This window comes from Felis catus, chromosome C1 (genome assembly GCF_018350175.1).
Source record: "Felis catus isolate Fca126 chromosome C1, F.catus_Fca126_mat1.0, whole genome shotgun sequence".
Classification (NCBI taxonomy): Eukaryota; Metazoa; Chordata; class Mammalia; order Carnivora; family Felidae; genus Felis; species Felis catus.
In genome coordinates, this window is record NC_058375.1 from 41,060,917 (window position 1) to 41,075,599 (window position 14,683).

Sequence of the window (14,683 nt, forward strand, 5' to 3'; positions counted from 1 at the left end):
ACATATCTGGCTCAGGCTAATACATGTCAGTTATGACTATATATTTAAAATTGTGTTAAAATAATTATACACAATATAATACAATAATAGATCCCATCCATTTTCTATCATTATATATGTTCCAACTAAGTGAAATCAGGGACAGCTACATGAAGAAAGTAGTTTTTATTGAGGGTCTTAAAAGGTACCTGGATTCAACAGAAGGAAAGAGCATGGCAAAAGGTCAAAGGTGGAGAAGCATAGTGAGAACTGAGGGCATAGCAAGTAGTGTGCAGATGGCTGGAGTGTAGGATGCCGGGTTGGAATTGGAGTCATAGGGGACATAAAAATGGGACCAAATGCTACAAGGCCTTAATGCCATGATAAATTTCTGAACCACAAGTCTATGAATGCTCTCTGGTCACATTTTTCATGGCAGTAGTGTGGAGGATGGATCGATGGTGCAGAAGCAAGGGCTTCATTAAGAACCTATTTCGGTAGTTCAGAGGAGACTAGGAAAATGGCAATGGTGGGGGGTGGGGTGAGAAGAGGCAAATGCTTGAAATTTTTCTTGCAAGGGATCCAATGATTTCACTTTTCAAGCTAGAGAAATAATGCTTCATGGGGATGTGTGAAAAGATTCTGATACAAATGTGGCAATAGGGATACCATATTTAGGTGGGAGCTATTAACAGGAAGCAAGGCAGGTCTTGAAGAAGAGAGAATGCAGGAAAAAGGTTATATTTAATATGGGATATGAGTACATTTAAGTAAGTAATTTTGTAGAATAGGGACTTCAAAGTTAGAGCACTCAGGCCCATACCAGTTTAACAGAGTCCTACCTCCAAGAATCCTTTCTGATCCTCACCCAAATGGTCTAATCACTCTCCTTAGGGCTCTCTAAAAACATTTGGTTGGGGGAGGTAGAAGGACTCATCTGTTTGTCTTCCCAGGAGGGCTCTGGGCTCCATTAGGGACAAGCCAGGTCTGATAAGTCAGTTTCCCTAGTGCCTACACAGGGTCTGGTGAGGGTGGGGTGGGGGGAATCAGTAAATGGTGAATAAAAGAAAGGGAGTCAAGACCCACTTCTTGTCTTCTGGGAGACTTCTCATCTTTCTTGTTTCCTTCCTTTGCACACATTGCTTCTTGGGCTTTTTGTTCATTCAACCATGAAGAGGGCCTACTCTACCTTAGGCAATGTGCCAGGCCCTGCACAGAGGAGGGACAGATGATTCAGCTTGATCAGGCTGTGACAGGGAAAGGCTTAGGGACTGAGAGCACAGAGAAGGCGACTAACCCAGACTGAAGGGTTAGGCAAAACAAAGTTGAGTTTAGGAAGGACAAGTGGGAATAATGGTTAGCCTGACGGGAGGTAGAAGGTCAGGAGTGAGGGAGAAATGATAAGTCAGGGAAATAATATGGGCAAAGGCCTCAGCCAGTGGAAACAGTCTTCTAAGTTTTTATTTAGACAGCCTGGAGTTTAGAGTATTTGAGCGGACAATGCTGCTAATGAGATTGGGGAAGTAGTCAGATTTGTAAACCATTTAAGAATAGTCATAGCACTCACAACAATTTCACGACGCCATTGAAGGTTTTAAATGAATGACATGATCGAATTTATACTCTTAAAAAATTATCCAATTGTGAAAATAGTGGATTGGTTCACTAGTGAGCTTGGACTTTATTCTGAAGGGATAAAGGGGAAAAAGCCATTTAACATTTTAACCATGGGAGTGACACATTCGGGTAAGGGTTTATAAATAGATCACTTGGCAGAAGGAGGTGAGAAGACTGTCAAAACAGTGCACAGGTAAGAACTGAGACAAGCGGGGAGGGAGAAGTGGATGTGGGGAGACATGGGAGACTGGCGGGAGGCTTCCGAGTCAGGTTTCAGGCCAACTGTCAGAGAAGCAGAAACTGACGCAGCCCAGAGAACAGCTGAGGGAGGCGGGGAGGGGGGCGCGGCCGCGCAGCGGGAGCCGCCCACGGCTCCCGGCGCCGGGGGCGGGACCAGAGCACGCACGGCGGCATGACGCAGGACCGCAGCTGGCCTCGTTCTGGGCGCCGCCGCCGCTTTGAGGCGGAGTAGGATGAGGCCCGCGGCCGCGGCTCCGGCGTCGGCAGGGGCAGCAGCAGCTGAGGCAGCAGCTGAGGCAGCCGAGACGGCCGCGCCCCCCCCTCCTGACCTGGATTAGGCCCAGCAGCTCCGTGGCCGCCGCCGCCCCGCGGGGGGGCGGGGTGGGGAAGTGCTTCGTCTCCCCGCCCCCCCCCCCCCCATTGCCGCCTCGCAGGAGGCAACCGCCGCGACCCCAGCGGAGCCCGCGGCCCAGCCTTGAGCCCCCACTCCCGGGGGCTGGCATGAGCGGCCCTTCGGCGGCACCGGGGGGCGGGGGAGCCGCCGCCGCCTGAGCCCCGGCCTGCCGTCCGACCCCACCTCGCTGACCGAGGCTGACCGCGGAGCTTGCGAACGACCCCGCCACTGCTTTCTTCCTCCCCCAGATCACACATCTTAGCTCCGGAAGATGGGGAACTGCCTCAAATCCCCCACGTCGGATGACATCTCCCTGCTTCACGAGTCTCAGTCCGACCGGGCTAGTTTTGGCGAGGGAACGGAGCCGGATCAGGAGCCGCCGCCGCCATATCAGGTAGGGGAGGGTGTGTGTTGGGGAGGAGGGGGTGCGTGGAGTAGAGGCAGCTCCGGGCAGAGATTGAGGGGACTTCGGGACTGTCACTGCAAGGCCTGGCTTGAGGGGCGTCGACCCTCTTAGGCCAGGATCTGAGGGTGACTACTCCCTACTCCCAGTTGGGGGGAATCCTTCACCTCCCCTCAGGTACGGTGTGGGGATGGTACTCTCTGTCCTTGAGTTCTGGGATCCGAGTATGTGATCCCCTTGGCCAGTGACTGGCGGTTCGCTTGTGAATTTGGGAACGCCATTCTCCTTTTATGTTTAAATCGTGGAGTCTGAGCTGTGAGGTTTGGGGATGATTTCCTCATCGCAGCGCCAGCTGGACTATGTGTTCTGGATAGGTGGTTGCCCCCCACCCCATTTATATTATGCTGTATGTTCATCTTCTCCTCCCTCCCCTTTCCCCTGTGTGTTTGTTACTTGGATCTGGTAGATGTTCATTTCTCCTACAAGAGAAAAGATCTTAAAGTGGTTTTATTCCCAGCAACGTTAAGAGTTACTTGTTTATATATACGTATTTTTAATCCCTCCTCCTTTTGCTCCACCCCTATGACACACCTTGTAAACGCGCTGGTTCAATAAAACTTGATTATCTTGAACTTTGGAAACCTCTAAACTTGACTTAAATGCCTTCTGTTAATCCTTTTGTGTCCAAGTCTTGCTCCTGAATGGTTTCATTGCTTTTTGTAGAGCAATCAGCAGTCCCATCTGTTTACACAATTAATGAAAAGCTAAGACCTCTTGAACTCAAAATAGATATGTAGATGTTATAGTCCATAATATATATAAGAACCTTTCCTCTACTTTTCACTTTTAAATGAAATTGTTAAAAACTTTTTTCCAGAGGGCCTTGGATAGTTAAGTGGCTTAATTTTTTTTCTTGAAGGAGATTTAGTTTTCTAACTGGGCAGTCTCCTTTGTTGTTTCATGTGGTGACATCATTATCTAGTGTTGTTCTTTTTTCATTCCTGTGTAAACCAGTGTCTCATCACACCAGAAAAACCTGATCACATATGCTGGTTTTCCAAATAAAACCCACAGGGGCCTTTCATATACACCAGTAAAGTCCAGTCTTAAAATTGTGACATACAGAAGCCCCCATGACTTATCTCTCACTTTTCTGTATTCCAGGCCTACCAAAGACACCATCCTGTTCACCTCTCTCTCTGCCTTTGCTCCAGTTGCTCCCTTTGCTAGGATCCCTTCCCCCAAGGTCGGCCAGGTGAACATCTAATCCTCTTTAAGGACTCAGCTCTCCTGTTACCTCTGTCCAGTCTCTGCATTCCCCTCCCTTCCTCTGTGAATCCATTACTCCCTTGTTTCCCTCCTTCAGACCCTCTATTCCATAAGCAGCACATACAACACTTGGGTGTTAATATCCTTGTTTAGTACATGAATGTTTCATCCTAAAGGCATTTCCCTCCTTACCTAGTGTAAATTGCATGCAGGTGGGGACCCTGCATCTGTTATTTCCCCAGCATCTGGTTCATAATACTCAGTAGTTTGAGGTAAGTGAAGACTATAAGCCCTTGAGAACATGGACTGTGTCCTCAATGCTTTGTGAAATTACTGGCACTTAAGAAGCACTTATGTTGAATGAATTTAATGAATTTGAATTCAGTACTGTGTGTTTTATAAGTTCATACACCTGTTTCTTCCAAACATTGTCACAGGGAAGTCTTAATCTTTGTGATTCTTTAAAGATTTCACTCCTCATTTCCCTCAAATACTATAGGACAGTATGCTTATTTCAGTCTCATGAGCAAATTTTTTTGAGGTATGATTTTTATTTCAAAATCTCTTTCCATGCTCCCTAATCCCTTTCCAGACAAATTTACTGGCTTGACTTAACTGCCCTTTTTCTCATCCTTATCATAATACAGTGTTATGGATAACTTCTGTGGAATTTATGGGAATTGTATTTGCCTTTTCCAGGAGGAATAGATGATAATGAGAAGTTTTTTGGTGTCATGAAGGAACATTTTTTGAAACATGTTATTTGTGACTGGGAGTTTTTGTGGTTGCCCTTTCCTGAAGTGAATGACGCACATACTGATAAGCCAGTTTGGTATCAATTGAAAAAATAATTTCTTTAAAAGATGGGAGCATAAAAAAAACTTGTAGAAAAAACTTTTTCCCCTCCCAAAGGAAATGAGTTTTAGTAATGATTTATTTAGATGATCTAAGAAACACAAGTCCAAGGGCAATGATTTATACATTCAGTAGACAGAAGTAACATTTTTTTCTTCAAAAATAGTATATAATTAACAGAGCTACAGGAGTTATTAGCTTATTTCTTTAAAGAATAGTCTCAGGAACACCTGGGTGGCTCAGCTGGTTAAGTGTCCAGACTCTTAATTTCAGCTCAGGTCACCTCATGGTTTATGGGATCAAGCCCCACCTTGGACTCTGCACTGAAAGTGCAGAGCCTACTTGGGATTCTCTCTCTGCCCCTTGGGCGTGACCTCTCTCTCTCAAAATAAACATTAAAAAAAAAAGGTCTTAACTGCAGTAGGATTTTTTAAAATTCAGAAAGGCAATAGCTGGTTGTAAGGGAACACACTTAGTATTTTTCTGTAGTTGGTAGTTTAAGAGATGTCCTTTGTGTTTGTAGTGCATGAGATTCATGTATGCCAAGAACTTTATATACTAAACTTCTCAGTTCCACTTATGTCCTATTAGCAGTATCTGATTTATTTTATTTATGTTTAAAAAGTAAATACTATACCATTATGATAAGTTTATAGGAAGTACCTGTTTCTTTCCTGGATTTGTTTAGTATCCTCCTAACTGGTCTCCCTGCATTCACCTTTGTCTTCCCTATATATAGTCTGTTCTTAACCCAGCAGCCAGAGTGATTCTGGTAAAACAGATCTTGTCACTCGGCTCAACCTTCTGTGGATCACCATTTCATTCACAGTAAAAGCCAAATTCCGTAGTGTCCCATAAACCCTACATAATCTTTATACCCCCACATATATCTCTTGGCGCCTCTCTTACTATTCCTCCTCTGCTGGCTTCTCTTTTACCTTCTCTGGACTGCTTGTTTCTAGGATACTCCCAAGACGTGTGTATTCCTTGGTTGTTTTTATGCCTGGAGTACTCTTCCCCAGGTATTACTGTGGCTGACTCCCTCACTTCCTTCAAGTCTTCACTTAAATGACACCTTCATAAACCCTCTCTGAACACCTTAAGTTAAAATTACAACCTACCCCAACACCCTGGAATTCTCCCTTACCCTGTTCTATTTTTTTCCCCATAGTGTTTATCACTCTCTAACACACTGTCTTAACTATGTGTATTGCTTATTATCTGTCTTCTCCCACTAGGGCTAAGCTTCTTAAGGAAAGTAACAGTAACTGGCATACATTAGGCCCTCAATTATTGGTTGAATGAGTGGATTTTTTTAAAATTTATTCATTTTTTGAGAGACAGAGCGTGAGTGGGGGAGGGGCAGAGAGAGAGGGAGACACAGAATCCAAAGCAAACTCCAGGTTGTGAACTGACAGCACAGAACCCAACGCAAGGCTTGAACTCAATGAGATCAGTCGGCTTAACCTACTGAACCACCCAGGTGCCCAGAATGGATTTTTTTTTTTTTTTTAATTTTTTTTTTTTCAACGTTTATTTATTTTTGGGACAGAGAGAGACAGAGCATGAACGGGGGAGGGGCAGAGAGAGAGGGAGACACAGAATCGGAAACAGGCTCCAGGCTCCGAGCCATCAGCCCAGAGCCTGACTCGGGGCTCGAACTCACGGACCGCGAGATCGTGACCTGGCTGAAGTCGGACGCTTAACCGACTGCGCCACCCAGGCGCCCCAGAATGGATGTTTTAAATGAATTAATATATTTTGAGGCCAATGCAGTTTACTGTCTTGTAGGAATTATGCATATTCCTAGTGCCTTCATTCTTTTATTATGGATCATTTTCAAGCAATCCTAAAAATAAAATTTCAGTAATATTAAATATAGTAATTGGTTTAAAATAATTATAAAATTATTTAAGGTTTTTTTCCACTGTATTCTATAACAAAATGTTTTTTTATCAGAAACTATTTGAATTCTTGTCCTTAAAGAAATGGGAGGGAAGAGGTTAGAGCTTTTCTTGAATTATAAGGTAAAAACAAAGAAATTGGGCACACCCTATACTCTCTCCTTCCTGAATCTTTAAAAAGAATACAAAGGAAATCTGCCAATCAAAGACAGTCTTAGAACGGTTGTGAGAGGGAAGATAAATCATGAAAGGCTGGGGTATGAAGGTCCATAAGAGGAAAGGTCAGCTGGTAGCCCAATACTGAAAGGTATATATGAACAGGTTTAAGACCTCCCTCCATTTATCATAGGATAATTCAGCAGTAGCACTTTGTTAAAAAGCTTAATATTCATAGAGCAACAACAAAAGCTGCTTTACAGTATTTCTATCTTAATACTGTGTATATATTTATATAAAGATTGGTACCTCAGTTTTGCAGTGGTTAGTTTGGGATTTACTGATCTCATCATCCTGTCGTATACTTTAATTCATTTGGGATTTTAATATCAGAAGAAAATACATTATTGTTAATACAGCAGTGAGTGCAATTGTAGCTCTGAATTTGGAGTCAGATGGATCTGAGTTCCAAGCCTGATTGTCACTTACGTGTAAAATAAATTAACAGATTATATTGTGTTTTAAGGAACTTCTTTCATGAATAACAACATTTTGGATATTTCAATTTTTTTTAATATTTATTTTTGAGAGTGAGAGTGAGTGAGTTTGAGTGGGGGAGGGGCAGACAGAGGGAGACACAGAATCCAAAGCAAGCTCCAGGCTCTGAACTGTCAGCACAGAGCCTGATATGGGGCTCCAACCCATGAACTGTGAGATCATGACATGAGCTGAAATCGGACACTCAACCGACCGAGCCACCCAGGTGCCCCAACATTTTGGATATTTCAAATTGTGACTGAATAAAGCTTTCTTCAAGATACTTAAAAAAAACCAAAAGGCTTAGATTTGTTTGGAACTCATTAAAAGTAACCCATCTCCTTTAAAAATCTAGAATGTAATAAAATACTGCATTTATTTTTAAGTATTAAAATTAAGACCTTGTAATAAATTAATACCTGTAATAAAATTAATACCTTGTTTTTCTGGTAACAATATGAAGTTAAATTTAGGTATTTGAAGATTTTTTTATGTATTACATTTTCTCTCTTTGGAAATTACCTCAATCTGTATTTCACACATCTTCATCTTATTATTTGACTTAAAAAAAAATTACTTTGTGTGATATTTTATCCCTCCCCTCTTAAAGTTTTCTTTTCCTTAAAGTGCAGATCAGCTCCAATCTCTTTGACAAAGCCTTCCCTGACCATTTTTGTTTGTAGTATTTTTGTTCATAATATTTATCTGGAAATCATGTATTGCTTGATTAGTTCTTAGTGCTTTAACAATGATTATTTTTCCAAATTAGTTACTTTAAAAATGAGAATGATGTGTTAAGATTTTAAAAATTTCTCAGTGGAGTGGAATGGCATTCTACACATTGTAGTTACCTAGTGCCTAACTTAGAACTATGCCTTTTCCCTTTTATACTGTTAGCATCATGATTGAAGTCCTCTAATGGTCTCCTCTCTTCCCCATTCATTTCATTCTTCAATGCTTGATAAACCTATCTAGATCAGATCCCTTGCCTCTTAATCCATAATGATTCTTCATGACTTACTACTGAAGATCTCTGTATTAGCAATCAAAGTCATGATCTGGCTCCTAACATACTTTTCCAGCTTTTTGTGGTCTTGCATACAACTTCTACTTGAGTCAGCCTGAAAAGTTTGCTATATTCTGTATATGCGTTCTGCTTTCTTGCTGTCGTTCTTCGGTTCCCATTGCCCAGAATTCTCTTCCTTAATTGTTCCTGGTATAAATTCTAGTTTTCAGGGTCCAGCTCAAATGCCATGAATCCTTTTCTGATTTCCCCAATTTGAATAACATCTTACTCTGAACTCCTTTAGTACTTTACCACTATTAGGACACTTTACCCTTCCTATTTGATTTTATTTATAACAGTGTCATACCTCTTCTGTGAGACTACAACTCTGATTCATCTTTGCATTCCTAGAGCTGTGCTTTTCACATAGCAGGCACTCAAATACTTGAATAAATGTGAAAATCAGTTACTGGATTTTTCTGTTAAGTGGGAAGTTTTATGGTTGTTTGCTTCTATATGAATTGTTCCAGAATCCTGTGCCTTTGGCCTTTGTACTTTAAAGGATTCTGCTGTTTGTGTCTACCACATTATCTGTTTTATCTGTATACATTTTTGTTCTGTCACTTCTAATTTATAAAGTATATGAACTTTTTCATTTGAGATTGGTTTGTGTTCTGGTGGTTTAGCTTGCCCTGGTTTGTTTGTTTTTGTTGTTTTTTGTTTTTAAAGATACTGCTTATTTGTTACCATTGTTGCAAGGGTTTTATTTATTTGTTTATGCCTGAAACCCATTCTGGGTGTTAAGGCTGATTCTTTGCCATTAAGAATGTACCTACCTTTAAGAGTAGGACAGTTTACATGTCACAGTTTAATTCTAGAGCTAATTATAGGGTAACTTGAGAAGATAGGGGTAATGAGTTACTTGTCCATAAGATCTGAGAAGTTGACTTCCTTAAAATATTGAGTTAATACTTTCTAGAAACATCCATATTTTGTAAAATTTCAATTTATTAAAATCTTAGTATAATAATTTAGGTAGAATGAGAGTCTTCTTTTTAAAGATCTTAATTTTATTTGGCTTCTAAATAGAAAAAGTGTCACAGAATGACTAGTATAAGTTCTCCCTTCAACTTGTGCCACTTTTTCTCTTTTGTCTTCTGTTTTTACTATGTCTTAGCCAAGTTAAATTCTGTAAATGAGGAGGGGAATGAAAGGAAGATAATTGTAAATACAATTAGAATTAGATGTTATATTTGTCATCTTGCCTCCAGCCATTTCTGAATATAATTATCTTCTGTGTATAACCTTCCTTCAAGCAAAGAGTTAGGGATGATCTTTTTCTCTCCTGTATTCAAATAGGCTATTAAATAGGCTGTAACAAATTTTTAGAAGTTGATTCCTTTCCAGTAACTTTTAATACTGAATATAACAAATATTTATGATAGTTAACATGCTCAGAATTCAGGATCTTTGCAATTGGTATATAAATGAAGTGGTAGAGATAATAAAGACTAAGAGTGGAAATATGAGTGAAAGAGAAGGCAAAACTGGCTAATAGCCAAAGTGTGTGTTTTTAATGGCAAAAGAGATTGCTACATGCAATTGAAAAGTAAAGCGATAACGGAGAACTAAATATATTCTGCTCTTGGATAATCTGCCTGACCTTTTGATTCTGATATTCAACTTGGCTTTATGATATGTTCCTTTTGAGTCTTAGAGTTCCTTATTTTAACTGATCAGGAATACTTTTGAGTTCAATTTAATATGAATGCATATATACGTATCTTTTAATTAAATAGCCAACATGGAGTGTGCTCCCAGAGGCCAGTTGAGTAATTATCTTGTTACTTAACCCAGAGAGCATATCTTAAAGTAACTAAGGGATATGAAATTGTGGGAACGAAGAAAGCAATCCTGCAGATATATTTGTTTCTAAATTTATTAAAACTTTTCTGAATTCTTACAAAACTAAATGGTTTTAAGAAGAGTGAAACTTGTATAACTGGCCCAGCTAGTTAAAATTACATGTAATGGAGGCCCATGGGTGGCTCAGTCGGTTAAGTGTCTGACTTTGGCTCAGGTCATGATCTCGTGGTTCGTGAGTTTGAGCTCTGTGTGGGGCTCTGTGCTAACAGCTCAGAGCCTGGAGCCTGCTTTGGATTCTGTCTCCCTCTCTACCCCTCCCCCACTGGTACTTTGTCTCTCTCTCTCTCTCTCTCTCTCTCAAAAATAAACATTAAAAACATTTCTTTTAATTCCATGTAATTTTGTATAAAAATTTAAAAAAAAAATTTTTTTTTATTTTTGGAGTGGGAGTAGAGAGGGAGGCTCCATGCTGTAAGCACGGGGCTCAAACTCACAAACCATGACCTCATGACCTGAGCTTAAATCAAAAGTTGATGCTTAACCAATTGAACCACCCAGGCACCCCAACAATTTAATTCTTATATTTTGGGGGGAAAAGCAGTTTATCATAAACTGAATAAGTAAGGCTTTAAAGATAAAAACCAGGACACTCCATAACAGTCTTTTTTTTTTTTTTTTTTTTTTTTTTTTATCAATCAGCAAGTTTATGTTACGCCCAAGGAGAAAGGAAAATGAGCCCTTTACCCCTAAGGAGCTACCATTTTATTTTAGTTAAGGGGATGAGATTAATGGATGTACAGGAAGCATTTGTTAGTCTGATGAAACAGTATATACTGAATGAAGTATTAAATTGATGTAGACTTTGGAAGTTGGGGGATCAATTTTGTGATACAGCAGTAAATCACAAATTTACTTTTTAGCTTCTGAAGATTTCAGGTGAAGTCTTACATGAACATTGGTGTAAGAAATGGAATAAAAACAAAAGAGTTGCCCTGAATAAAATATGAGTGGGGGATCTTGGAGCCAAAAGAGTAATCAGTAGGTGGTGAACATGAATTTAGAGAGAGTTGTATAATTGTGTTACATTAAAGTAATAATATACGTGTGTAAATAAATTTTTTTATTTATTATGTACACTGAAGAGTATATCTTTAACAGTATATAACTAATAGTATCTTAACTATATAGCCCGGTGAATTTTTGCATGTTATAACCACCATCAAGATACATAGCCTGTTTCTAACCCGAGAAGTCTCCCTCATACCTCCTCCAACAGTCAATATCCCTTTGCCAAAGACAACCACTATTTTTTTAAGTTTATTTATTTTGAGAGAGTTATCTTTAACGTAACTAATAGTATCTTAAACTGTATAGTCCAGTGAACTTCTACATGTTATAACCACCATCAAGATATATAGCCTGTTTCTAATCCCAAAAGATTATACTGATATTTCCTCCAACAGTCAGTACCCCTTTGCCAAAGATAACCGCTATTTTTTCTTTTAAAGCTTATTTATTTTGAGGCAGAGTATGAGCAGGGGAGGGGCAGAGAATGGGAATGAGAATCCCAAGCAAACCCTGCAGTGTCAGCACAGAGCCTGATGCGGGGCTCCAACTCATGAACTGTGAGATCATGACCTGAGCCAAAATTAAGAGTTAGATGCTTAACCAACTGAGCCACCCAGGCGCCTGATAGCTGCTGTTCTGACCTTATCACCATATTCGTTTTGCCTAGTTTTGAACTTAAATAAAATAATAGTTCATTCAACATTCAATATATGAATAACATAAAATTCATTTACGTTATTTATGTAGCAGTAGTTTATAATTTTCAATGCTGTATTCAGCTGTATAAATCTACATTTTTTCATTCCATTCTATTGATGTATATTTGGGTTCTGTTAGCTTTTGACTATATAAATCTGCTGTGACCATTCTTTTTATGTACATAATGTACATACTATTTTATTTTGGGTATATAGTCTTTCCCACAGCATTTTATTACAGAATTTTTAAAAAATAAAGAAGTTGACAGAATTGTTTGAACACGCATATTCCTATGACTTAGATTCTGTGCATTTTGCTATTTATTTTAACGCATATCCATCTCACCTATCAATCCATCTTATTTGTCGATGCATTTCAAAATAAATCGACAAGTAGTTTTCCAAAGTGGTTTATCAATTTACACTCCTATCAGCTATGTATGAGACTTCTGTTTGCTCTACATCCTTACCAGCACCTGGTAGTATCAGTCTGTTTTATTTTAGACATTTTGTTAAGTGTGTAGAAGTCTTTTCATTGTGGTTTTAACTTGCATTTCCCCAGTGAGAAATGCATACCAATATGCTTACTAGTATGTGGTCTTTTGTCGCTGGCCTTTTTCACTTAGCATAGTTTTCAGGATTCATCTGTGTTGTAGCATGTATTAGGACTTCATTCCTTTTTATTGTGAAATAATTCCATTGTATGAATCTACCACATTTTGTTTAGCCATTGTTCAATTAATGAACATTTGGGTTTCCACTTTTTGGCTGTTAGAACACTGCTATGGACATTTGTGTAAAAGTTTAAAAAAAATTTTTAACATTTATTCATTTTTGAAAGGCAGAGAGAGACAGAGCGCAAATGGGGGGAGGGGCAGACAGAGAGGGAGACACAGAAACAGAAGCAAGATCCAGGCTCCGAGCTATCAGCACAGAGCCCGATGCAGGGCTCGAACTCATGGACCGCGAGATCATGACTTGAGCCAAAGTCGGCCACTTAATCGACTGAGCCACCCAGGCGTCCCTGTGTAAAAGTTTTAAATGAATGTGTTTTCATTTCTCCTTTTATACACCTGTTAGTGGAATTGCTGTGTCATGATTCCATGTTTAACCTTTTCAGGAACTACCAGACCATTTCCAAAGTACTTTTACCATTTTATATTCCCACCAGCAGTGCACAAGAGTTCCAGTTTTTGCACATAGTTGCCAAAGCATATTGTCTGCTTTTATTGTAGCCATCTTAGTGGCTATAAAGTGGTATCTCATTGTGGTTTTGATTGCATTTCCCTGAAGGCTAATAATGTTGAGCATGTTGGGGTACTTGGGTGGCCCAGTTGGTTGAGTGTCCAGCTTGATTTCTGCTCACATCAGTGAGATTGAGCCCTGCATTGGGCTTTGCACTGGGCGTGAAGTCTGCTTAAGATTCTCTCTCTCCCTTTGCCCCTCTTCCCTGCTCGTACACTCACTCTCTCTAGAAAAAAAAAAATGTTGAGCATCTTTTTATGTGCTTGTTGGCATTTGTATATCTTCTTTGGAGAAGTATTCAAATTCTTTGGCTATTTTCATTCTTTAATTTTATTATTTTTTTGGAAAGAATGCAAGTGGGGGAGAGGGAGCAAGGGGGGGAGAGAGAGAGAGAGAGAGAGAGAGAGAGAGAGAGAGAGAGAGAATCTTAAGTGGGGCTTGATCCAACCACCCTGGGACCATGACCCAAGCTGAAATCAAGAGCCAGATGCTCCACCAACTGAGCCATCCAGGCACACCCCCTTTGTCTATTTTTAATCAGGTTGTCTTTATTATTGAGTTGCTAGCAAGAGTTTTTTATATATTCCAGTCCCTTGTAAGATACATGATTTGCAAAAAAGTTTTCTACCATTTTGTTGTTTTTTTCACTTTCTCAGTGGTGTTATTTGAAGCACAAAAGTTAATTTTTTTGAAGTCCAATTTATTTTTTCTTTTGCCATTTGAATTTTTGATGTTGTGTCTAAGAAGTTTGGCCAAACCAACAGTCAAAAAGATTTACTCTCTTGTTATATTTTCAGTTCTCACATTTTAGGTATAGATTCATTTTGAGTTAATTTTTCTGAATGGAAGGACCAAATTTATTCTTTTGCAAGTGACTGTCCTGTTACAGCACCATTTGTTGAAAAGAGTATTCATCCCCTGTTGTCTTGTCATTCCTGCCCCTAATCAATCGTCCATAAATACAGGGGTTTATTTCTGGACTCTTCAGTTATGTTCCATTGATTTTTATATCTATCCTTAGTGCTAATACTACACTAACTGTAATACATTTTGAATTCAGAAGTGTGAATTTTCCAACTTTATTCTTATCATTCAACATTGTTTTGGCTATTCTTAGTCCCTTTTAATTCCATATGAATTTTAGGATCAGCTGTCAATTTCTGTAAATAAGCCAGCTGGGATTTTGATAGGGCCACTTGAACTTTTTTTTAAGTGAATGTACACTGAAACATCATTTTCATCCAAAGTCCATAGTTTATATTAAGGTTCACTCTTTGTGTACATTGAGTTTGAACAAGGGTATAATGACATAGATCCACCATTAGAGCATCATTCATAACAGTTTCCCTGACCTAAAAAAATCCTCTATGCTTCACCTATTCATCCCTCCCTCCTTCTGATCCCTGACATCTACTGAGCCTTTTACTTGCACCATAGCTTTGCCTT

At 39.5% G+C, this 14,683-nt stretch overlaps 1 protein-coding gene across 1 annotated transcript in view; it reads left to right on the forward strand.

Moving 5' to 3' along the window:
• The first annotated feature begins 2,498 nt into the window (after positions 1–2,498).
• Positions 2,499–14,683, forward strand: part of RNF11 (ring finger protein 11) — a 39,714-nt gene continuing 27,529 nt past the window's right edge. Inside the window, exon 1 of the mRNA XM_003990090.6 lies at positions 2,499–2,624. Within this exon, the coding sequence (XP_003990139.1) occupies positions 2,502–2,624 (123 nt within the window). The 5' untranslated portion in view covers positions 2,499–2,501. The remainder of the gene's footprint in view (positions 2,625–14,683) is intronic.